Genomic DNA, 26,419 nt, shown 5'->3' with positions numbered 1-26,419 from the left:
AGAGGAGCGACAAGGGGCTTGAGGATCAGTCTGAAGGGCCCAAAAGAGGGAGAAAAGGCTGTTCTGAGACCAGGAAAGATCCAGGAGCTGGAGGTGGGCTGAGGGTCCTGGAGGGAGCAAGGCAGCCAGAGGAGAAGGGCAGTGATGCCAACAGCCTGGAAGACCAGTCCTCAGAGCAGGACAGAAGGAATCAGGCATGGACACCCCTAGCCTGCCCCCTAGCACCTCCTCCCTTGTCCCCACCCAAAACAACAACCCCGCTACCCACTGGCAGTGCCCAGTCCAGGAGTGGGCAAGCCACCTAGTCCTGATCCCTGGGGAGCATGGGGTGTCTGCGGGGCTGCACTGGGGAGGGGAGTTTTGTCTCGCTCATTCCTTCCTTCACTTCTGGGAGCCAGCACAGGAGCACGGTGCCTGGAGCTCAGGCTGAGAAGGGGACACACTCAGCAGACAAAGCCGACACGTCCAGGATCAAGAGTCTGGGTGTTGAAAGACATCTGTGGGCTGTCAGACCAACCCTGAAACCTCCCACCTTCCGACTTCTTGCCAGGTAAGCCCAGCATGTGGGGCCGGCTCGGCTGTGTTGGCTGGGTATCTATCTGTCACTTGCAGCCAGGGTACCGCAAAGCTTGGTGGCGGGATGTGGTGTGGAGACTGGTCTTCTCCCCACTTCCTCCTCCCACTGCTCGGGGCTTCTGCCTGGGCCCTGCTTCCTATGGGGCCTGCCTGGATCCCCAGAGGGCCTTGCCCTCCATGCTGGGCCAGCGGGACTCTGCGTAGACAAAACTACAAGCTCTGTTCAGTGTTACGGTAACTTTGCAGTATCTACTGCTTTGTTTCTCCGTCTCCTTCATTAGGCTGTGAGCTCCAGGCTGGAGATTGCGAGTCATGGAATTCTCTACACCAGACCAGATGACCAGGCCTGTGAAAAACCTGCAGGACGTGTTTGATCAATGACTGAATGAAGAGGCCATATCCACCAGGACAATAAGCCCTTAGAGCACTTTAATTTAAATGTACTACTCCCACCCTTGGCCCTCGTAGACCCTTTAGTAGCAGCTGTGTAGAAATCCTAATCTTCCTTCCACTTGGCAGTCCTATGAACTTTTAATTTTTTTTTTTAACTCTTTTGCCCATGCCACGTGGCATGTAGGATCTTAGTTCTCTCTGCCCGCTGCATTGGAAGTGTGGAGTCTTGACCACTGGACTGCCAGGAAGTCCCAGTCCTACGAATATTTTTAGAAACTACCTTGCGTGCGTGCTCAGTCAGCTCAGTCGTGTCAGACTCTTTGTGACCCCATGGACTGTAGGCTGTCAGACTCCTCTGTCCATGGGATTCTCCAGGCAAGGATGCTGGAGTGGGCTGCCATGCCCTCCTCCAGGGGAGCTTCCTGACCCAGGGATTGAGCCTGTGTCTCTTATGTCTCCTGCCTTGACAGGTAGGTTCTTTACCACTAGTGCCACCTGGGAAGCCCTAAAAAGTGCCATGTCCCTCTTTAATCTGACCTCCGCGCTACATCCTCAGTTCCTGTGACCACTTCACTCTGGATGTGACCTCCAGCCGTCATCCCCTTGGGACACTGGCCAGCTGTGCTGTCCTCCTGGAAACGCACTGTGGGAACTCACGCACCTGTCCACATGGGAGGCGGTGTCCGTGTTAACTCACCCTGGGACTACGTGAGATGTTTACTCACTCCGCTGTATGGACCTGACCCCTACAGAGTCTGTTGCTGTGAAAGACACTCTCCACTGGTGTCCTCTATTTAGGTGTTCCAATCTCCCTTGCAGTCAGAAGAGGCCCTGTGGCCCAGTGCTGTCCTCTGAGCTTACTGGAACTTTCTGGTGGCTCCCAGGGAAGGTTTCCTCCCCTGGTGACAGAGGCAGTGCTGGCAGGGGCTAACCGTGCTCTGTCACATGCAGTCCAGCAGGAGGAGGACACCAACACGCTAGAGGCTGGGGGTGGGCGGGTGCAGAAATGCAGCAAGGAGAAGCATGAGCACACTCAAGCTACACGGATCCCGGACCCACACACTTCCACTGCAAAGGAGACCCGCCGGGTCCCTGTCAGTTCTAAGGGGAAGCAACGAGGTGGGAAAGTTAGGAGAGTGGGATCTGGACACAGACAAACCCCAGTCCAAGTCCTGACGGGAGCACTCACTGACTGTGTGACCTGAGTGAATTCCTTAACCTCCCTGTGCCGAGCTCCCCTCCTGCAGAATAGGGGAAAGAATAACTAAAGCACCGACCCTCAGGGTTATGTGCGGAGGAAATGGGAGAAGGCACTTCATGTGCCCCACGTCCCAGCCAGCACAGCAGCCAGCCCCCAAACAAACGTTACCAACTGGAAATATCAATCCCCAAATCATTGCTTGAAAATTTCAAGCATCCCCCCAAAATAGCTTTTAAAATCACATACGTGCAGAAACCATTCTTTTTTTCCCCCAGCCAGCAAACTGTCCTGAAGCCCACTCTCCAGTGAGTAGCCCTTTCCAGATTCAACATGAAAAGTTCTATCATTCTCCTAAGTTGCTGAGCCACCCTTCCCCAAAACCCTGGCTACCTCTCCCCTGCCATTTTGTAACCACAGGCCACAAGAGGAACACGAAAATACCTCACAGAAGGCATAACTTTGGCAACCCATAATTTTAAAGTTGATACAGCTAACTATAGTACCTAAACTGAAGAAAATTCCAGTTTGCTGAAAGAGGGCTTTTGAAAAACCATCCAGGTCAGAAGGAACAAAACTGTGAAAACAGAGGTTTGAAGGGGCTGGCCAAGGCATATATGACATTCTTTTTTTCTTCCCCCAACTCGAATGCAAAAGATGTTACTGACGTATGTAGGCATGTATGTATTTATGTACCTATCTGTCTATAGAGAGATTTAAGGGATTGCTTGTGCTATTGTGGAGGCTTCAGTATCAGCTCAGTCGCGTCTGACTCTTTGCGACCCCATGAACTGCAGCACGCCAGGCCTCCCTGTCCATCACCAACTCCTGGAGTCCACCCAAACCCATGTCCATCAAGTCGGTGATGCCATCCAACCATCTCATCCTCTGTTGTCCCCTTCTCCTCCTGACCTCAATCTTTCCCAGCATCAGGGTCTTTTCAAATGAGTCAGCTCTTCGCATCAGGTGGCCAAAGTACTGGAGTTTCAGCTTTAACATCAGTCCCTCCAATGAACACCCAGGACTTATCTCCTCAAGGAACTCTCAAGAATCTTCTCCAACACCACAGTTCAAAAGTACCAATTTTTCAGTGCTCAGCTTTCTTTATGGTCCAACTCTCACATCCATACATGACTACTGGAAACACCACAGCCTTGACTAGACGGACCTTTGTTGGCAAAGTAATGTCTCTGCTTCATCCATTCCAGTCCATCTTAGTTTGCTGATTCCTAGAATGTCGATGTTCACTCTTGTCATCTCCTGTTTGACCACTTCCAATTTGCCTTGATTCATGGACCTAACATTCCAAGTTCCTATGCAATTTTGCTCTGTACAGCATCGAACCTTTCAAAATCTGCAGGACAGACTAGCAGGAGACAGATGCAGTTCAAGTACAGAGGTCATCTGCTGGCAGCATCCCATCTTCTGGGGAGGCCAGTCTTTCTTCTGTGGAACTGGTCAGATGAGCCCCACCCACATTATAGAGGGTAATCTGCTCTTCTCAAAGATGGACTTAAATGTTAATTGCATCTAAAAAAAATACTTTCACAGAAACATCTAGATTAATGTTTGGCTAAATATCTGTGTGGGCTTTCCTGGTGGCTCAGCCAGTGCAGGAGATGCCGGTTTGATCCCTGGGTCAGGAAGATCCCCTGGAAGAGGGCATGGCAACCCACTCCAGTATTCTTACTTGCAGAATCACCTGAACAGAGGAGCCTAGTGGGCTACAGTCCATGGGGTTGCAAAAGAGTTGACACAACTTAGTGACTAAACAACAACAAATATCTGGGTACCATGACCTGGCCAAAATTGACACATGAAGGGAACCAACCCAGGGTTTATCCTGCATCAGTGTATTCCAGTTCCAGGTGAACAGAGGACATCTCTGCCTGTCCTTCAGTTCTCCTGGTCTCAGTCTCTGTGACCTGGCTGGCTCTTCCCTCCCGATTCCCTCCTTCCCTTCTCTGCTTTCCCCACAGGTGTAAAGCCCAATTCCTCCCATGGGTCCTGCAGAGCTGCTTGGCTCCTCATGGCACTCTGGGGTCTCTACCAGTTCTCAAGTCTTCCTTGTCCGTGGAGGCAAAATCCCCTTGGAGGTTCTGTCACTTGCCTGGGGAGGGGAGGAGCCGGTACTTGAACCCAAATCTTCCGATGCAGGGTCTATGTTCTGAGCCTATTCAGACTACTTACGTCCGAGTGGCTGAAATGTGCCATCTGGGATCACGAGCAAACCTGGGATCAGGTGGGCTCATGAGCAAACATAAAGACATTTTTGCTGCTGCTGCTGCTAAGTCACTTCAGTCGTGTCTGACTCTGTGCGACCCAATAGACGGCAGCCCACCAGGCTCCTCCATCCCTGGGATTCTCCAGGCAAGAACACTGGAGTGGGTTGTCATTTCCTTCTCCAATGCATAAAAGTGAAAAGTGAAAGTGAGGTCGCTCAGTCGTGTCCGACTCTTCGCGACCCCATGGACTGAAGCCTACCAGGCTCCTCCGTCCATGGGATTTTCCAGGCAAGAGTACTGGAGTGGGATGCCATCGCCTTCTCCAAAAGACATTTTTAGAGTTGCCTATTTAATGTCGAGTAGCTTGTCAAAGTCATGATTTCAGGATGTATTACACTGGATAAGGCCAACTTTAAAAAGGTAAGTGAATAAAAGGAAAACACTATGAAGATAAAACTAAAGGTGGGACCCAAAGGGCAGAAGTCTGGAGAGAGCTAGCTTAGGCAGAGACTTCCGCGATAAGGATGTAAAGAGTTAACTTGTCCTGACTCCTCTGCCTTTCATGGATGATGGCCCCAGGCTAATTAGAAGACTGAGGGTTTTTGTTTTTTTCTGAAACCAGAAGGGCGGAAATCTGGGACTTGACTCTTATTTCTTTGAGCTCAGGGAGGGAACAAAACCTATTCACCAGTTCCATCTGTAGGGTCAGGCAAAGGCTTTAATTCCCAAGTGAAAACCGGCTCCACCCCACAGCCTGAAACCTGACCTGTCTGTGACTGTGGCTGCCGCTGCTCATTCCCAGTAACACCAAGACCAGACAGAAGCTGTGCTGGGGCCAGGGCCCTAGGTGGGTACCCTGGCTCCCCGGCGACCTTAGACTCTGCCCCAGCAATGATGATAACACCTGGGGAAAATCACAACAGCTGACAATTATGGACAATTACTGTCTGGTGGGCACTGGGCCAAGTGCTTCACAACGTGGCCGTATGAGAACCTCCCTACATGGCTGAACTTCCCAATCCTGACTGATCCCTGCTATTATTATCTTTATTTTTAAGACAGGAAATTGGAGAACAGAGAGGTTAAGTAACTTGCTTCAGGTAACAAAGCAGATGATGGATAAACCAGGATTTGGACCACCTGGTCTGACTCAGGAACACACCCTGTGCGGCCATCTGACTCAAAGTCCTTTCTAGATATTAGTCCCTGTTATCCTTAAGACACAAATTTTGGATTCTAACCTGGTGCCAGCGCTTACAGATCAAGGAATCGGAGCTCCAAGTTGCAAGGGCTCCCCATAGCTAAGAGTAGGAAGTGGTAGAGATTCTGACTCAGGGGGTCCAGAATTGGAGCGTTCTCAAGCATCTCTAACAGGGATGCTTTGGGACCCCATTTTGAAGCACAATGCCCTCAATCATTCTGCCTCTGGTCAAGAGGTCAGCAAACTATAAACTCATGTGCCAAAAGGAGTCTGCTTTTGCATGGCCCACAAGCTAAGAATACTCTCTACAGTTTCAAATGGTTGAAAAAAAAATTCTAAAGATCATTTCATAATATGAAAATTATGTGAAATTCCCATTTCAGTGTCCATAAATGAAGTTTGATTGGAACACTGCCAAGTCCCTTCACTGACATTGTCTGTCTGCTTTTGTGCTCTGAGGGCAGAGGCCAACGGATTGCAGCAGAAGCCATACAGCCCACAAAATTGAAAATATTTACTCTCTGGCCCTTTACAGAAAAAGTTTGCAAATCCTGGTCCAGTCTACCCTGCCAGCCACGCAACATCCTGCTTACAGCCTCCCTCCCCTCCATACCTCCAGTGGTGGGGAGCTCACCCAGTCCTGCTGTGAACCGTACTGGCACTGGGCTCCTTGGAGTGATGGAATCGGTTCCATCACTCCTCCCCCAGTACCCATCCATTTCTTTCTTCTCCCTAGTATCAACCTACCCTGTCCGCACCATCCCCTCAGTTGTTCAGTCCTCTGTGCATGAGGGAGAGTGATGGGCCCTAACAGAAAGTGGTGAGAAGGAACGAGACAGGAGCGAACGTAAGCTGGACCCAGGTCTTCTGCCACCTAGCCTGGTGTCCCCTTGACAACACACCTGAATGTCCAGTTTGGTTTCCACTCATTGCTCCCCAAAGGGCAGCCCTGAGGGCCTGTGGGGCTCTCTTCCTGCTAATGCCTGTGGTCTCCCACCTATGATGCCTTCTGGTAGCCCCTTGGCTTGGCCTTTGTGGGGCTAAGAGCGGCTCTCCCTGACCTTTCACCTCTCCCATCTCCACCCCAGGGCTCAGGCTTAGGCTCTGAGCTTTCCTCCTGCCCCACGACTAGGGGGTGGTCCCTAGGCACTGCCTGTGTCTAGAGTCTCTGCTGTTTGCAGATGGCTCTCCTGGGTCAGCTGTACCTCCAGTCAAAGTGCTGGGTGAGCTGACAGCTGGAGGTGGAAAACTGGGTTTTTAAAACACGGCCAGCCAGGGCTGTCATCAGAGAATACCTGAGATGAGTTTTTAAATCCTTGGAAGAAGAGGGCTGTGTCAACACCAGCTAGTACTCACTATCTGGGGTCCTTTCAGCCACAGGCTGCTGTCCACTGGAAGCTTTCCTGATAGATAAAGCATCACCCACCATTTCAGTAAACAAAAGCACTTGTGGCCATCAAGCCTTTGGTTACAGCGCACCCTCCCTTCACTGAAGTGCACCTTGAGCAGAGTTCAGGATGGAGAAAAAGAGTATACTGGGCCTAGATAGTGAAGATGCAAACCAAAGGAATGACTTCAAAAAGCCCAGACTCTTGCAGCCTCCCACACAGAGAAAAGCACTAAAACACTAATTTGTGGTGTCTGCTTTTTGTGATTAGCAGTCATCTTTTGATGTCTGACTGTGTGTCTCCCCACCCCCCTCCATCCGCCTTCCCCCAGCAAAAACTCCTGTATCTCCTGGCTTCTCCCTGACCTCTTTGGAACAGTTCCTCAGAGCTATCTGAGAGACTGCCTCCCGGGCTGTAGTTCTCAGTGAGGGCTCCAGACAAAACACAAGCCTCAGCTTTTAGGTTGTGCATATTCTTTAGTTGACAGTGGATTCTTTAGTGATCTGGAGGAGGAAATGGCACCCCACTCTAGTATTCTTGCCTGGGAAATCTCATGGACAGAGGAATCTGGTGGGCTACAGTCCACGAGGTCACAGGTGACAAAGAGTTGGACATGACTGACTGACTGAGCACGAGTGACCTGGAAACATTCAGGGCCCAGCAAGCGCCATAAGCGGAAAAGCTGGTCTGTGGGTCAAACAGTAACTGTGGCTGCTGGAGGGCTGGGTTACTCCAAATTCCAAACAGGTGTTGACCAGCCAGAGGCAGGATGGTGAGGGTGCAAGAGAGGACCTCAGTTCTGCAGGCAGAGACCTGGGTCTGGGTCCCGACTCTAGGAAGCTGGGAAACCTTGGAAGTGACACCTTCCTTCAGACTTACTTATGGTGATTCGAAAAAACAGCAGAACCTTGTATGCTTGAAACAGACTCCCCTTAAAACTGAGTTCCTCTGTCAACTTCATATTAATTTCTTTATTCAAAACTTTATTCCCTTTCTTGTCCCACACCTGTTCCCCACAAGACTGAAGAGTATCAAAGAAAAGGGGGCTTTGAAAGCCACTGGTATCCTGCAGGGCCCTTCTGGGTATGAAAGCTTTTCAGTGTCCTCTGTTTCTTGTTTTTGCGGAAAAGTCATCTGTCTCCTAAATCTTCCCTGAGTTCCAAAAGGCAGATTCAGTTACTGATTAGGGGAGGGAGGGAACCCAGAAACAAAGGAAAAGCAATCAAGAAACAATAGCGCAGCAATAAAAAAAAGTCTTAGTTCCTTCTCGAGGGATTTACTTGACAATCTGATACACATCTCTGAGTTCTACTATAAGAGCTGGGGCCCCACCCAGGTGGATGATGGTGACTTCAGGTCTGCACAAGCACGGAGACCACAGACTGGATGGAACCAGAAGGCTGATGCCTCAGATTCCTGGAGCCCCACCTTGTTACCTCCCACCAACCAATCAGAAGATATTTACAAACCCTGGAGTTCCACCCTCCTCCTAATTTTGCCTTTAGAAACTCCTCCCTGAAAACCAATAGGGTTTTGGGTCTTTGAGCATGCACAGCCCAATCTCCTTCCTTGGCCCTTGTAATACACTTTTCTCTGCCCCACTCCCGCTTTGGTTTGTTTGGCCTCACCTCACATCAGCACACAAACTTGGGCTTGACAATAGGATTGCGATACAAGTATGGAACCTGGTGTTTGCTCACAAACTGTTACTTTCCTTTCTTCCCTCCAGTCATGTGTCAGCATTATGCTAAGTACCTAGGGTCTGGATCAGTAAGATTCAGCATCTGCTCTCACAAAGTCTAGTCCAGCAGGGGAAACACACGCACAACTACTAACAGAATGCCACGGTGCTTTATTAATGTGACGTCGGTGAAAATAATAAAAATGATGACGATGTATTCTGCAAACTAATAATGTGCCAGGCCCTCTCCAGAGAGCATCTCACTTCACTCTCACAACCACTCTGAGAAATGGATGCTGCCATAACCACCATTCCACCTAGGAAGCAGAGCCCAAAGGCAGACAGGGAGTGAGCCTGAGGAGCTAGGGTGATGGGAGGGCACAAAAACAACGGCTGGATTTGAAGGGGTCAGCGAAGGCCTCCTGGAGTAGGTGATGATGCCTGGACCTTTAAGGAGGCACTGGCAGCAGGCATTCCAGGCAGAGGGAGCAGCAAGCAGAAAGGGGTGTGAATGGGTGACTGGAAACTTTCTGAGTCGAGAGACACTGAGCTCTGATTTACACCATCACGACCTACTGTGCTCAGCGCTGACAACTGGACAGGGGTCTATGCTCAACCGGGGGATGAAGTTGGCAGGCTTGAGAAGAGATTATTTCAATCCTGCAGTTTATAGAAATGAAAGCAGCTCATACTAGGTCATTAGTAATTACAGCTGATCAGGGCTGTTGCTCCCCCACACCCCGGGGGTGAAGAAAAGAAAAGGAATACTGAGGGTATTAACTCAAATAGCAGACATTATTCATTTAATAGTACTTTTAGAGCCTCTTCAGCTTTGGTTCAGATTTCACGGACTCAGAGGGGTTCCTCTCAGCTTTCTGACCACATCACTGGGGTCTTGGGTGAGTCCTATTTTCCCCCTTCCCTCTCTTGGCCTCAGTCTCCAGTGTAGAATGAAGGGGATGGGCTACAATGGAGGTTTTCAATCTGGTGGCCAGCTCAGGTCTACAGTCACAAACTCTGGGGGTGGGGCCCAGCCTTTGATGCTTTAACAAGTCTTCCAGGGGATTCTGATGATAGCCCTGGATTAGAAGAGCCCTAGGATAAGGACTGTTCCTGCAGTAAAACACGGTCTGTGCTCTAAGGGACTAAGAGTTTAGTAGCATGCTCTTTGGACTGAATATTTCTTGCCCAAGACAGGTAACCCTCAGGGTAAAAAGAGAAGCTCTTTTGTTTGACTACCTCAAGCCTGGAGTCCCAAAGAGCTTTTCTAGAAAGACTCAGGCATATTTGGCTGCCTGTGAACCAGAATTTTTTTCTTTTTTGGGGGGTGGGTGTGTAGGAAGTCTCAAATTTGACATGTGATAAAAGCAGAGGTTTCTGCAGTTGGAGAAATACAGACAAGAGATGAACTGCCTTCTCTTTTCAGCTCCCAAACAATGACTCATCAGTGTGTGTGTCTGTTTGTGTAGCAGGTGGGTGAGGGTCCTGAGAGAGCAGCTGCCCCTCTCAGGTCCAGGAGCTTCCTGGTGTGTAAATACTCTACTGACAGCATCCTCTTGAATACATTTGATTACATAACCTCAAAAGAGCCACAAACAGCCGCAGGTGGCGATTTCAACACAGAGCTGGGTTAACAGACTTAAGTGAGGTTTGACTTCTAAGACACCAAGAATGAAAAGAATGTATTGTCTAAAAGATCCAGTTTTCCCAGTCTGGACTTAAGGCTAAAAATCATCAAAAAGATAGAGAGAGGCTTTCACAGTACTTCCCTCGACTTATTCAGGCGAGGAAGCACAACCAGACTGTTCTGGAGAAGCGTCCGGGCCATGGCCTGTGGGTCCTCTCTGAGTTGGTGGGCAGGAATGAGTGTCTGTGAGACCAACTGTCTAGCCATTCTCAGGATTTTGGAACCCTCACTTGGTGGTGTCTCAGTAACAATAATAAATATTACCACCTTCTTTTACAGAGCATCTGCCACGTGGAAGGCACTAAACCCTTCACACTTATGAACGAGTTTAACCTAAACAACCCCAAGGAGGCAGGGATCATTATTATCCCCTAATCACTGGGGAGGGATCCTCTCTACAGACAGCCAACGCCGCACTATTACTAAGCCTCCGCTCAACAGGTGCCAAGAGAGTCAGGAGCCTGGGCTCTGAGTGAGCCTGTGTCTCGCCCAGAGGGCTTGGGCCTCCCATCTGCTGAGAAATGAGGGAGGCTGAAATCAGGTGGTTTCGAAGATCCTTTCCAGCTCCGAGTCTGCGACTCCACGCGGTCCATTCGGTGCCGGCTGGTGAGGCGGCTATGGCCGGCAGTTCCTGAGGATTTGGCCTGGCCTTCTCGTGGGGTAGGCTCCCTAGCGTCTAGCCCCGGCTTGGCGGAGGAAGGGCTCCCAGCCGCCTGCCCGCCAGGCCGCAAAGCCCCAGCCTCCTGGTCCTTGAGAATGGACTTCCAGCCCTTCTCAGGTATCCGTGTTCGCAACTCCAGACGAGCCAGGAAGGAAATGGCAAGAGCCCAGGTGGCGCAACCCGTGCGGGGAAGGCGATGACAGAAACCATCGAGGGACCCAAAGACTGCAAAAACCACGCAGTCCCTTTAACCCCTAAAACTTTCTGCCTGGATTCGCGACCCCAGCAGCTGCACATTGGCTGAGCCGCGGCCGCCCGGGCCCGCCTCCCCTCTTTATTTATTGGCTTCAGTGGGCATCCATCACAGTCCGAAGCTTCCTAGTGGACAGTGGCTTTTGTCAATCAAAGCAGGCGGGAGGCAGGGCGGGGCCGGGTCTGAGAGAGACACGCCAGCCTCACTCCCCTCCCTGCCTCCCTCCGGTGTGTGACTCGGGACCTGGAGGTACCCTGGGGGGCCGGGGTCGAATGCGGAGTGCTGCGCTGGACCTGCGCGGGGCCCCGGAGACTCACCGATGCGCTGTCCCACCGGAGAGCTGAACGGGTTCCCCAGGAGAAAGTCCATCGCCACTGCTGCCGCTGCCACCAAGCCGGGGAATCAGCTGACAGCAACCGCCAGCGCCGCGGACCCGTCACGTGATGCGCTGGACCGTCCCTCGAGGGGGCGCGGCTGGGGCGGGGCAGAGGCAGTCTGGAGCCTAGACGCAGGCCCCGCCTCGGACGTGGAGTGTCGGCTCCCTGAGGCGGAGGGCGATGACCTCACTGCGGTTAACTAGGCGTCGGCGGACGTCACGCAGTACCTAGGGCGACGAGGGGGCGTGGGTTTCGCTAAGCCACGCCCTCCACCCTTCCTGAAGGATTTAGGGGCGTGGTCTTTGAGCTCTTAACACCTGGAAAACCCAATCTTAGACCCGGGAAATGATTTGGGTGGGCTTCCCTTGTAGCTCAGTCAGTAAAGAATTTGCCTGCAGTGTAGGAGACCTGGGTTCGATCCTTGGGTTGGGAAGATCTCCTGGAGAAGGAAATGGCAACCCACTCCAGTATCCTTGTCTGGAAAATCTCATGGACAGAGGGACCTTGTGGACTGCAGTCCATGGGGTCGCAAAGAGTCGGGCACGACTGAGCGACTAACATACATAACATGCATATATAAGGGTACCCAGCAAGCCGAGGCCAAAACTCTAGCTCTCAGTCTAAGCCCCCGGGACCTCAGTATGACTACACATCCGCTGCTGGGGTTGATAGCCTCTCTGGCTTGTTGTCTCCCTACCCAGAGAGGACGCTTCCTGTTTGGGGCTGAGGTCTTCTGGCTGCAAAATGCTTCATGTTTGCAGCCCAGATTCCCTTACCTCAAATAGGAGGCAAGGGCCAAGGCTTTTCGAGACCTGGACACTGAGAGACAACTCAATGAATTGCAGCTAGTGATGGGCTCTAGAGCTCAAGGTGGCAGAAAGCATACAAATGTTATGAGTGGGTCCTAGGACACATCTCTGCCATTCATTTACGGTGTGATTCAAACAGCAGGCTTCCATTTTCTCTGAATTCTGGAATTAGATCAAGGACTTCTAACCTTTATTTTCTTAGGTCACAGGATCCTTTGAGAAATTGTACAAAGCACTGGAGCATTTCTGAAGAAAAAAGGCAAGATAGAATTGTACCTCAGGGTGGTTCTGGGGTCCCTGAGGTACACCAGTGGACTGCCAGCTAAGAATCTCAAAGGCTTTCTCCAGCTTTGTAATTCAAATGTCTTCTTCCATGCTCCCGTGCGCCATGTTTCAGCTGTGTCATTTACTCATTAGATATCTTATCTATTGGTTATAGTTTTTTCCTTCTAATGGCATGCACTCCAAAAGATGAAATAACCACTGCTTTGGTAGTCTGAGCTACTGCAAGGTGCTTTAGTATCTATCGATCGAACATATTTGTGAATTTTTAATTCGAAAGGCTAGTACATTTCACAAATTTAGGATGATAGAAAACCTGAATTACAACTTTATCACTTCTGTATGTTAACTGTTTGAGCAGTCAATAGGGTAGAAGAATTGATGCTTTTGAACTGTGGTGGAGAAGACTCTTGAGAGTCCCTTGGACTGCAAGGAGATCAGCCCTGGGATTTCTTAGCTGAGATATTTATTGTACGATATAAAAGCTTTATTGAAATCATGTACTCCTGTGCTTTGAAGTGTTTTAATAATGCTCATGAGACATGTTAATATATGCCCAGTCCCCCAGTAGTCTAGATGCTCCTTGAGTCTGGGATGCTATGTCTGTTTCTCTCACTGTTGTCCAGCATGATGACTAATGCTTGAAAACTTAAATTAGCAGTGGCATTTAGCCTATAAAGGGGGGATGTGCACTTATGACCATTTTCATGTCAGGTAGGTACCTTCCATGTTTTTTTTCATTTAACCATATTGCTTGTTAGTATGGCATGTATTTAGCATGATTTTCCTTTGGATTCTTCCATTAACCTTTAATATCCATCCCTATGTTGGATGACTAGAAGTTCTTGCCCTCTTGCATCACTCTGGTTTGAAGTGATTATAGGCAGATCTTGGCTTTACTACAGAGAATAGAACAGCCATAAGTTTTATCCTTCATGGTAAGAAAGCAGAAACAACCCACATACCCCCAAACAGGGAGTGAAGTTATATTAACTCCATGCAGACAGAAAGTTGTACAGCTATTAAGTTAGAAATGGAAGTGTGTAGATTTTGTCAATACAATAAATAGTAACATAAATGGCAAACATTAAGTGCAGTACAAAACTATGTCTTCAAACTATTTCCTAACGGAACAAACTCATTTAGTAACTAGTCTTTAATTTTTCCTTTTAAGCGTTTTAGCAATATCAACATTAAATGCCTTACTATGGATAAAAATGTTGAAGTCCCTTAAGATTGACAATGCATAAATGTAATATAATTGATTATAACCTTTAAGTACATCTAAACAAAATAATTAAGATTATAACCTTTAAGTACATTTAAACAAAAAATTTAAGATACTCTGCTTCCAAAATTTAAAGACCATAGTATGACAAGAAAAGTGAGATCCCTATAGCAAAGTCCAGCTAGGACAAAAGAACATTTGGACAATGAAAAGTTCTGACAGTTTTCCTGCAATCACATTTGCTCAGGACTGCAGATAATGGAGAAGGATTCCAATGAATTACATACACAGTTTAAATTTGAAGGTGGCTTGGGGTAGAAGAATTGATGCTTTTGAACTGTGGTGTTGGAGAAGACTCTTGAGAGTCCCTTGGACTGCAAGGAGATCCAACCCGTCCATTCTGAAGGAGATCAGCCCTGGGATTTCTTTGAAGGGAATGATGCTGAAGCTGAAACTCCAGTACTTTGGCCACCTCATGCGAAGAGTTGACTCATTGGAAAAGACTCTGATGCTGGGAGGGATTGGGGGCAGGAGAAGGGGACGACAGAGGATGAGATGGCTGGATGGCATCACGGACTTGATGGATGTGAGTCTGAGTGAACTCCGGGAGTTGGTGATGGACAGGGAGGCCTGGCGTGCTGCGATTCATGGGGTCGCAAAGAGTCGGACACGACTGAGTGACTGAACTGAACTGAACTGGGGTAGAAGAGAGCCTCGGCTTTGGGGTTTGCTGTTCCAGTGTGCTTATTCTGGCTTTGCCATTTACTTAGCTGTTTAAACTCAGGGAAAGTGCTTTCCTGTACCTGTCTCCTCTTTTGTAAAAGGGGATAATATTGATAAAGCTTTGGGGGAGGATTAAGTGCAATAAAATATGCAAAGCACTCTCTTCATTCAGCAATATGGTGATCTCTTTCTTGCTGCCTCTCTGTAAGAAGTGAGGCTTACAGCCAATATTTTGCTATTTATGACTATTTATGCTATTTATGACTATTTGCTATTTATGACTATTAACACCTTGTGTTTGCATTGAAAATTTTACCTTGAAAGGTCTAATCTCATATATTAGATGTTCACAGTATTACTAAACGTACATGTCAGGCTGGCTGGCTGCAAGGCTTGGAGACAGGGAAGTGACATTAACACTTATAGACAGGACTGTAGATACCTATAAAAATTAAGTTATTTATCCAATCCATTGTAACTCAGCAAATCAGAACAGTGCTGAAACACATGATTTAGCACACAATTTGAATGCGACTCTTATACAAGATTGATAGATATTTGACTTAGGCCAATAATGTAATGTGCATACAATTTCATTTGTCAGTGAAGATAGCTACACTTACAGAGCCACTGGGTTTGCAATTAGCAAAAGAGAAGATGAAAGTCCTCAATGTAAAAGTTAATAGAAACAGAGCAAGATGTTTGTTAGGAAGACAGCTTTGATCAGAAACTTGACCTCTACTCCAGATGGGCTTTTTTTTTTTCAAATGTGAAAGACAGGTTTAAAATTTCATAGGAACTTTGGTTAGCCACAGGAAAAAGATAGCTGACACTGGACTACAAATATTAAAAATGTGATTTTTAATAATATAAGTACAAAATTTTATTTATACAACTGTAATGGGATTTGGATCAAACTGCTAGAATTTATTTAAAAAACAAAATAAAACAATGATATAAAAACTGCAAGAAGGTCTGAATCCAAAGTTTTTCCTCTAATAGTACCAAATACCACAAGGAACAGATTATTATACAAATGTGTACAAATTTTAAATACAAATACAATAGGGTTGGACTTTAAAGGAAAACAAACAAAAAGCAGGCTCTCGTCAAGACTTCGTTAATGTGTACAGATGACAATGGTGGGACTGACTTCTCTCTGTACTAATCCATGTCTCTGAGGCCCCTTCCTTGATGCCCTGTGTCCAACAGGAAACTGGCGTGGGTAGAGAGGAGGTGTGTGGCAAGCACTGACACACGAAACCAAACCAGGATTTCTGCTCTTCGTAATTTTGGTTCCCAGACGTTCCTGTTCCCTTCTGTTTCCCCAGTTCAATCTCAAAGCTGCTCTGAGGTGAGAAAGGCATTTGGCAGCCAGAATACCTTTAAGGAACACAGCCCCGTGGCCACATGGATGGGAAGGAAGGATGGAAGGAGTTACACAGGATGCAGGCTGGGGGCACTATCCTCAAAGATCGACTCTGATGCCTCAGTGCTCCATCCAGGCCAAGGGAAGCAAGCAGTCACCTCAGAGCTTGGTTTTGATGTGGACTCGCACAAAATTTAAGAACAACCATGAATGGCTCAGCTGTTTTCTTTGGAACTGGGAAGCAAAATCTGGTTCTTTGGAAATGAGGGCAGCTGGGAATGGTAACATTCCTTTTTATTTCACTTTCTTGACATTATTTAATTGTAAAGAACTAGAATCCCAACATAATGATTCCGTCTTGAGGCACGATACCTTAAAGTGTGGGTGATCTGGAGTTTGCAGAGGAGGCCAGAGGAAGGAGGAGAGGAAGAAATGACAAATCTAGTCTCTTCCACATGCTGTTGCTGGTGGAGGCTCTTGTTTTTTAAATTATATATACAGAAATTTACAGGATAAATTAAAATCTAAGGGAGTTTAAAGAGTTAAATACACATAATTAAAACACATTCATACTTGCACATAAATAAACCTACATGAGAACACAGTACTTTTTTTTCTTTTGCAATTCGCTTATGTGTGGAATGCGAAACGCCATGTATCTGGCCAGCAGGGGAGCCAAAGAGAAGATCCCAGGAATTAGGCTGGGCAAAGCTCACCTTCCCAGCAACCAAGAGGGAGAACTGTGAGCTGAGCTGATGCTGCCCATGGAAGATACCAGCTCTTGGTGATGCAGACCAAATGCTCTGGATCAGCTCACAGTACAGACTGTGCAACTGGTGACACTGATGGCTTTACCCACTCCAGGGCTCACAAAACTCCTTGGCCCAGACAGAGGCTGCCAGTGGTACCAATGATTACAGTAAGTATTGAGACGTGGACACTGACAGAGCAGGAATTGGAATGAACCCTCTACTAAGTTCACTTAGGCCATCACAATAACTTTCCGGTGGGAACGAGGTTATCGCCTCCCACCTAGGTCACTTCAAGTTGAAAAGCTTTGTATTTTCAGTTAACTGACGTCTTCCCATAATCTTTCCCATTACATTTCAGACTGTAAGACAGGTAAGGCAAATGGTCAGTGATGGGTCTGGAGGTACAACTGAGTTTGGAAAAAAAATCACATTTTAGCCAACCTTACTGTGATGCACTAGGCATCCAAAACTAGCCCCCAGCCCCCAAGTTACATTGATTTTTAAGGCAGATTTATCCACCACAGGAGAAGAAAGAATTCCAAGCCCATATTCATGCCAAGGTTTCCTCTTGGCTAAACGTTTGCCATTTCATAAAATTATTAAAAGCAAAGTACTTACAGTCCTATGTATATATTTTACATTTTACATATATATATATGTGCATATATATAAAAATTTAAAACCTACACCCAGAGGCCAGTGAAGGGATCTGGAACAGTCACATACACACAAGCCAGCAACAGGGCAGGATAAGGTTTCTGTCCCAAGAGTCTTTGCTGTCACAGTCCAGGCATGATGTAAGCAATGTTGTCTAGTGTGTTTGACTGCAAAACAAGGGGAAAAGTTTCAGTTGAAGAGTACTTTACCTTAGTTCCCTGAGACATATTTCTTTGTTTAGGGGAGAGAGATCAGAAAACGAGTCTGGAGTTAGAGAAAACAGGGAGAGAGGATGGTATTCTGTTGTCTGTTATGCGGGGAGCTTTTCTGCTGACGTCGCCCATTAATCCTAGTAAAGCAGTGGCAGCAGACTCTCTTCATCTCTGGAAGAGCAAATAGGAAACACAGGCGGTGCAGTGCCTTAGGGGCTACACTGCATCTCTCCAGAGGAGAGAAATCTTAGGAAATGGTGCGTCTGCGGTTTCACTGAGGGTCCAGCGCACATTCAACAGTCAGTGTCACGTTCCATCGGCTGACAGCAGTGCAGTATCCAGGAAGCTTTAAGAGCCTGGGCCTGATAGGGCTCCCAAGGGTCTGGCCCCTCCTAAATCCCAGGAAACAAGGAAACTTACCAAGACCTGTTTGGGACAGCCGTTCAACTCAGGTAGTTGTGTGGTCAGACACGCCAAGGGGCCAAGTGCACAGATGATGGAGTCCAGAAGCACGGACAGACTGCCGGACACAGCCACCATGCCCTGAAAGGAAGAGCGTGAGAGGAGGAGGTTGCGGCCTGCATCACACTCGTGAGGCTCCCTCCAGGCCCTGGGTACTTCCTCACATGGCTCTCTGAGTCTGAGGCAGTTCCAGGAAACTTGCGGCAGAAATGGAAGGTTTCTGCTTTGGTAACTCAATACATTCCAGGTTTCCTGTCTGTATTTCTAACCCGTTGAATCCTCTGTGAGACTTTGGGTTGGTCACTTAGAAAGAGTGGGGGCTGGGCGGGGAACAACCCTACACTTAAAAATATTAAAAAAGGCCTCACCTATTGTGGAGAACTGCTGGCAAGATTTGTAGAGGTCATGAATGCAAAAGTTATTTTTCTCATGAACTCCAAAAATATAGCTCAAATGTGATAACCATGAGAATTCTACACGTTAATGTTTAATATAAGCACACACACACAAATTCTCCACATATGTAGCTTTTGACAGGTGAGGATACCACTTTTATGTTCTTTTTAAAATTGAACCTCTCTTAGAATTAATACTGTTTGTTATCTCTGTGATTCAAAGAGATAAGAAATAAGATTGCTTGCTGCAAATACGGCTGCCGAGCTCGTGTAATCTGCTTCAACTAGGAGTACTGTGAGGGTATGTGACCTAGAAGGCAGTGTAGCAGAGTCCGTCAGAGAAGGAGCTCTGGGCTTCAGACAGCTGGGTTCAGAACCTGGCTATCTCACTCATTGAAAGGGGCAAGTTGCTTTCTATGCTGTGCCTGTACTAACAGTACTAACAGCATCTGCAGCAAGGAGGGGATTAAGTGAGATAACAGATGTAAAGTATTTGGGGGTGGTTCTTGCTACCTGGTAACTGCTCAGAAAGTATCCATAGTGCTTACTACTATTACCAACATCTTCATCTCCAAAACTGCATTTCAGGCTTCCTGCTAGATCTTCCGTTTTGGGTATTTCTCAATCTCAACACACTGTAAAGAGAAATAACCTACCATTCCTCCTAGCATTCCTTCCTCTGCTAAAGTCATCATCACTCACACACATGCCCAGTCTCAAAGCCTTGCCACCACTGACTTTTCTCTCCCTTCATTCTCCTTGTCTAATGTCTCCCCCTACTTCCAAGTCAGAAAATAAAGCAAAGGGTTACAAGAATGGGCCCTGAGGTCATGCCACCAAAGTCAAGGCTCCATTTCAGCACTTAGGGGCTAAATTCCAGAGAGAGTTCCTTAATCTGAAAGTCTATTCTTCCTTCTGTAAAATAAGGGAACAACACAAATTCTGTTTTACAAAACATGCAATGTGAATTAAATGAGAGACTCTATGTATAGCACTCACAAAACTGCCTGAGTGAGAGTTCAATGAAAGATAGCCAATTAATAGTATTATTCCATACTTTAACAGTTAATTACAGGTAATATCAGGAGAAGGCAATGGCACCTCACTCCAGTACTCTTGCCTGGAAAATCCCATGGATGGAGGAGCCTGGTGGGCTGTGGTCTATGGGGTTGCTAAGAGTCACTTTTCACTTTCATGCATTGGAGAAGGAAATGGCAACCCACTCCAGTGTTCTTGCCTGGAGAATCCCGGGGACGGGGGAGCCTGGTGGGCTGCCGTCTATGGGGTCACACAGAGTCGGACACGACTGAAGCGACTTAGAAGCAGCAGCAGCAGAGGTAATATTTTCTGTCTGACTCTCCCAATAAGCATCCTGAGGGTAGAAACCAAGTCCTATTCTTTTTTATAACTTCCCAATAACTACTGGGGTTCTGTATAGTGTAATCCCCCAATAAATATTTGAATTAAATTAAAATCTTTGTCATGTCTAGACTATTGTTATAACGTTTCCCTAATTCTGCTGTCTTCACTCTCAATCTAAAGTAGAAGATATTCTCAAAGAAAATCAAATGAGAGCTGTGATCATTCCTTCTACTCAAAACATCCCTGAAGCTCCTGAGCCCTCATTTCCTTCTGCAACTTGTACTGGGCCCTTCATAGTTCAGCCTTCCCCCACCTTGTGCACTGGATGTTCGAGTTTTTAATCATTTAAGCAATAAAACCCTTTGAAAAGAAAACCTCAAGTGGAACCCTAATACATAAAAGAGTTAAAAGATCTGGTGAAGGTAGGAATGGGGGTTAAGAGCCCCACTGGGTCTCTTCTGACCCATCTCGGCAGAAGATGCCAGGGCTGAGAAGCACATGTGCACTGCGGTCTTGGTTTAGGATGCCATCTCCATGATGCAAGTCCTGCCTGTACTTCCGGGTCCTGATGGAACCCCACTTCCCTTTCAGAGCCTCTTCTGACCCCCTAACTCTGCTCTAACTGCTTCAGGTGGCAGAGCTGTAGAATGGCAGCAGACTGCACAGTGGGACAAGCTAAGCTTGTTCACAGTGAGTTGTGTAGACTTATAATAATGGTCACAATTTTATTAGGCTTCAGGTATTCAATTTTAAATGAGCAACTGTATAAGTCAATGCTCCTTGAAGTGTAGTAGTTTACTAATTTCAGGTGGCATACAGGTGAACATTAATCAGTTGATAATGCACATCCATTTTTCTAATGTACATTAGAAAAAAGATTAGAATACCACACTTGTGATATCCAGGATACCACTGTGAAAGCATGGATAAATTTATTTAAATAAAAACACACAATAGGTAACAGTGTAAGTGGTCTGAGGAAATTGCAAAATTGTGAAGATATATGCAAATAATTAAAGTCTGGGGAGAAGTGGATTAGAAGGGGAATTACTACTTACTGCTGACACATTGTTGTTGTTTAGTTACTAAATTGTGTCCAATTCTTTGCAACCTCATGGACTGTAGCCTGCCAACCTCCTTTGTCCATGGAATTTCCCAGGCAAGAATACTGGAGTGGGTGGCCATTCCCTTCTCCAGGGGATCTTCCTGACCCAGGGACTGAACCCTCGTCTCCTACAATGGCAGACAGCTTCTTTACTGTTCAGTCACCAGGGAAGTCCACTGCAGATACGTACAGGCTCTCTTTTGGGGGTAGTGGAAATGATCTGGCATTAGACAGAGGTAATGGAGCCAGAAATCTGTGCATATACTAAAAGCCACTGAATTCTACATTTTAAAAGGGTAAACTTTACGGTTGTTGCTGTGTTAGTCACTCAGTTATGTTCAACTCTTTGTGACCCCATGGACTGTAGCCTGCCAGGCTCCTCTGTCCATGGAATTCTCCAGGCAAGAATACTGGAGTGGGTTGCCATTCCCTTCCCCAGGGATCTTCCCAACCCAGGGATTGAACCTGGGTCTCCTGCACTGCAGGCAGACTCTTCATAGTCTGAGCCATGGCAGTTATATCTCAATGACTGTTCCTTATGTTTTTAAAAAAAGTGGAATGGAGGGTCTGCAATGTAATTTTCCCCTTTTAAATCAATACAGACATGTAACCCTTCCGTGGCAACTGCTCACAGAAGCTGGCTTGTTTTATTGGCTAATTTTGTATCTATTTTATCTTTCCAGTTACACTGCAAGTTTCTTGATGATATGAAATCATCAGGAAACTATTAGGAATTCTCCTCCTCCCAGTTTTTGGAATTATGCCTAAGTATTCAACAAGTATTTGCTAAACTAAAAGGAGATGGCAGGGAAAATCTGTAATATGGGAGGTGAATTTTATTGTTCAGTCACTCAGTCATGTCCAACTCTTTGCAACTCCATGGACTGCAGGATGCCAGGTTTCCCTGACCTTCAACATTTCCCGGAGTTTGCTCAAACTCATGTCCATTGAGTTGGCGATGCCATCCAACCATCTCTTCCTCTGTCATCTCCTTCTGTCTTCAATCTTTCCCAGCATCAGGGTCTTTTCCAGTGAGTCAGGCTCTTCGCATCAGGTGGCCAAAGAATTGGAGCTTCAGCGTCAGTCCTTCCAATGAATATTCAGGATTGATTTCTGTTAGGATTCACTGGTTTGATCTCCTTGCAGTCCAAGGGACTCTCAAGAGTCTTCTCTAGCACCACAGTTTGAGGGTATCAATTCTTCAGTGCTCAGCCTTTTTTATTGTCCAGCTCTCACAACCATACAAGACTACTGGAAAAACCATAGTACTGACTATACAGACATTTGTCAGCAAAGTAATGTCTCTGCTTTTTAATACACTGTCTAGGTTTGACATTGCTTTTCTTCCAAGGACAAGTAACTTTTAATTTCATGGCTACAGTCACTGTAACTTTTTAGGAAACATAAGATCTAAATATGAAAAATAAGTAAGGGTCCCAGAATATTTTCTTCTAGAAATATCTATATCCATTCAAATATCCGAGCCTACCAGGAAGTGTCTCTTTTTGACACTTACTAAATTTTGAGAAATTAGCCAAAGAATTTAGACAAAGCTTCATCTCTTGTGGCCTCTGGCATTTTATTTGTTGAATAGTAATTCAACTTCCACATAAAAGCAAGTGGGTAGTTTTATATTTCTATACTGACTTCTCAGCTTAAAAATGGCTTTAGGAACGGAGACTGATTTCTTTACTGCAATGTCCTACTAGGACCCGGTGGAAACCTGAAATCCTACACCACTGAGTTAGCCAGAAGGCAGTATGATTAGAAGTGGAATATGGTAACAGAAATGGAACATGACAGTTTTGCAGGTTAAGTGATTTTGAAACTGAAGCTTAAAAGGACAAAGATCTCCTTAGGGTATACAACACTGTATAATTCAAGTGCAGAGTAATGAAGAGCTTAGACACCTCAATCTCCCCGTTTGCTACCTATCTTCAAAGCTGTAGAGGAACTCTTACTCCCCTGGATAATCTAACCTGTCCATTCAAAACCTTGCTGGAAATGCATAGAAAAATCCTAATTCTCTTGGAAGTAAAAATGATGAAAGTTTCCATGGGATTTGGACTCATTTTTCAAAAATAAAAGTGAGTTGTAGGGTTATATGTAATTATTTCTCTATAAAACAGAGGGGAGGGAGAGGAAGTGTCAGGGTAATTTTCTTTTGTGTCATTGTTTCAATAGAAAACTATCAGTGTAAGCTTTGAGAGCCAGCTTCCAAATCTCTAGGTGTTTCTATTACCATCCCATTTCTTTAAAAAAATTTATTTATTTTTAATTGGAGGATAATGGCTTTACAATGTTGTGATGGCTTCTTCTATACAACAATGTGAATCAGCCACAGGTATACACATCTCCCCTCCCTCTTGAACCTCCCCTCCATCCCCTACCTCGTCCCACTCCTCTAGGTTGTTACGGAGCACCAGGCTGAGCTCTGTGTTACATAGCAGCTTCCCACTAGCTATCTATTTTATGTACGGTAAGGTATGTGTTTCAATTTTGCTGTCTCTATTTGTCCCGCCGACTTGTTGCCCTGCTCCGTTCAGAGGTCTGCTCTCCATGTCTGCATCTCTAGTCTTGCCTGCCAACAGGTTCATCAGTAACATTTTTCTAGATTCCATATATATGCATTAATAAACGGTGTTTGTTTTTCTGATGTACTTCACTCTGTGTAACAGGCTTTAGGTTCATCATCTCAGTACAACTGACTCAAATTCGTTCCTTTTTATGGCTGAGTAATGTTTCACTGTATATACGTACCACAGCTCCTTTATCCATTCATCTGTCAGTGGGCATCCAGGTTGCTTCCATGTGCTGGCTGTTGTAAACAGTGCCGCAGTGAGCACTGCCACCCCCCTTATCACTGTATCCTGAGCACCCGGTGTAGCAGCACACAGCAGTTGCTCACTGCGTGTATGTGGAATGAGCACACGGGTCCAGACTCTACCAGCAGCTGGAGCTTGCTGCTGATGGCACCCTTACCTCAGTTTCCTGCAGGCGGTGTCCAATGAGGCTCAGGGACTCTCCCAGCAGCTGGAGGTGAGCAGCCACATCAATGGGCTCTGTCTCAGGAGCTTTGGCTGGCGAGGCAGGTAACAGCATGGCGGTGGGAGGGGATTTCTTCTGGGGTGACAGTACTCCCATAGAAGCAGCTGAGAACAGAGAAGAAACAGAGCGATAAAGCTTGCCCAGGGCCTTGAAACCACAGAACTGTTCTTCCTGGTTTTCCCTTCTTATGAGCTCTACCAGGCATACGCTAAAACTGTAGACTACGGGTCGGATCTGGCTAATAACTTCCTTTGTATGGCCTGTGAGCTAAGAATGATTTTAGATTTTAAAATGGTTGTTGTAGAAGAAATAAAAATACATGACAGAGAATGCATATGGATCTCAGACCTAAAATATGTATTCTCTGGTCCTTCACAGAAAAGTGTGCTGACTCCTGACTTAACATTTTCTAAATATTGGGGGCAACCTTTAATATCTGGTATCTGGATATCAAGATCTGCTTCTAATACAGGCCACTCTCCCCATTTCTTAGTAAAGAAGCAAAATTCACAGAGCTGTGGGGAAGAGAATGAAAAGAGGAGAAGGATGTGGTCATTACCTTTCACTTTCATGGAACCTTCTGAGCTGGATGCTTTTCTTTTCACAGTTGTAGCTTCTGCTTTGTTCTGTTTGTGTTGTAGATACTGAGCTTTTTGCTTCCAAACCTGCAATCAGATCAAGGCAAAAATAAATTTCAAAGGGCAAAAAACTGAAAGGGAAAGCAGTCATGGAAGAACAGAATGAAGAAAAGAAAAGGAACAGTGGAGGGGAGCAGACAGAGGATTAGTGTTTCTTTTTAAGCTGGAAGGTCACTGCACAGGCTTCAGGCAATGGAGACAGCAGCATCTCAGGCGAGGACTAGGCACATCCTTCAGTGCTACTGCTCAGATGGCAGCATGCACTCTGCGATCCCTCTACCTAAGGCTGGAATGTAAAAATCACAGAGGAAACCTCTGGCTCACCTTTATGTCCATCTGGTTTAAATATTTCTTCTAACCTGTCAGCTTGCAACACCAACAGTAGGATAACAATGACACAAAACCCAGAAACTAAAGATAATCTACCTGGGTGAAAAATACATGTCATCTCACCTAGGTGAGCAGTACCTTAAATAAAGCAAAATGGAAATTCTAATTCCTAGACCACCTTTACATCACCTGACTGTAAGTGACTGTGAGTGATTCAGGTATGACTATATCATTGTCTTATTAGTGTTTTGATAGGGCGGTATATTATTTGGTAATGGTTGATGGAGGTGATGACCCAGAACCTATCTTCCTAATAAACAATGTCCCATGTTTTTATTATTTGCTGTGACTATGGAGCTCTTTCCTCAGTTCTCAGACCATAGCTAACTACTAGCTATAGTCAGGGGCTCTGACTTTGGATCCTCTTTTAACACATATCATTGCCCAAGGCAGGTCATCTTTTGGCTCAAACGTAAGGTTGCTGAGAAAAAAAATTAGATGAGGTTAGAAGACAGCCTCCCTGCAGCTAAATCCTCACCTACAGTGAATAGGCACCAACTTGTTTACTGACCTCTAAGCCATTTTCCACCAATCTATAATTTTTCTTTTTTTCACTATTTTCAGTGTTTGGGATTTCGGACTTCACCAGGGGCTCAGAGGTAAAAGAATCTGCCTGCCAATGCTGAAGACATGGGTTTGATTCTTGGGTCAGGAAGATCCCCTGGAGAAGGCTATGGCAACCCACTCTAGTATTCCTGCCTGGGAAATCCCATGGACAGAAGAGCCTGGTGGGCTACAGTCCATGGGGAAGCAAGAGTCAGACATAACTGAACAACTGAACAACAACAACAACGTAAGAGGATTACACACTTTGGAAGGACAGAGCAATGAAAAATGTGTCTGTGATAAAGTCTGCTTACCAGTTTGTCCTTCTCTGGCAACTGCTTCCACACCTCAGCCAGTTTTTTACTCAGTTCCCCAAAATCTGGCACAAAAGAGTAAAAAATACTGGGAAAACTGAATACAGTAAAGGTTTAACCATAAACAAAAACAGAAGGCTGAATAGAACAAAAACTAGGAAGATGGTTTTGAAGATCAGATTTAAATAGCACAAGATTCTTTCAGAAAACCAAACCAAACCCCACCACTTCCCTTGGGTCTTTTATAGAAGGAAGGAGCTGTTTGGGTCGCTATGAGACAGGCTCAAAATCTCATACATCTACTCTTTAACGATTTATGCCTGATGTATCGTATTGGTATCTTTTAATATGATCCCATGAAACATGGCTTATCTACTTAGGTTAAAGAAAAAATGTTATGTAGGATTTGATAAGAAATGTTAGGTTTTTACCACATTTCTGAGAGCTCAGAAACAAAGGAGAATTTCTCTAGAGCAGCTCAGAAGCA

General features: G+C 46.1%; 2 protein-coding genes across 5 annotated transcripts in view; both read right to left on the bottom strand.

Annotated features, from left to right (window-relative positions):
• Positions 1–11,682, bottom strand: part of TOM1 (target of myb1 membrane trafficking protein) — a 38,925-nt gene extending 27,243 nt beyond the window's left edge. For all 4 annotated transcript variants that reach the window (XM_068969694.1, XM_068969693.1, XM_068969691.1 and 1 more), the window contains exon 1: positions 11,581–11,682. In XM_068969694.1, the coding sequence (XP_068825795.1) occupies positions 11,581–11,632 (52 nt within the window). In that variant the 5' untranslated portion in view covers positions 11,633–11,682. The remainder of the gene's footprint in view (positions 1–11,580) is intronic.
• A 5,900-nt stretch (positions 11,683–17,582) lies between these two features.
• Positions 17,583–26,419, bottom strand: part of HMGXB4 (HMG-box containing 4) — a 31,656-nt gene continuing 22,819 nt past the window's right edge. Inside the window, exons 7-11 of the mRNA XM_068971858.1 lie at positions 25,933–25,997; positions 24,604–24,709; positions 23,979–24,148; positions 18,093–18,215; positions 17,583–17,627 (exon numbers count right to left, since the gene is read on the bottom strand). Coding sequence (XP_068827959.1) covers positions 17,583–17,627; positions 18,093–18,215; positions 23,979–24,148; positions 24,604–24,709; positions 25,933–25,997 — 509 coding nt within the window. The remainder of the gene's footprint in view (positions 17,628–18,092; positions 18,216–23,978; positions 24,149–24,603; positions 24,710–25,932; positions 25,998–26,419) is intronic.

The sequence above is a fragment of the Capricornis sumatraensis genome, chromosome 4 (genome assembly GCF_032405125.1).
Source record: "Capricornis sumatraensis isolate serow.1 chromosome 4, serow.2, whole genome shotgun sequence".
NCBI classification, from domain to species: domain Eukaryota; kingdom Metazoa; phylum Chordata; class Mammalia; order Artiodactyla; family Bovidae; genus Capricornis; species Capricornis sumatraensis.
This window is presented reverse-complemented; position numbering and strand designations above follow the sequence as displayed.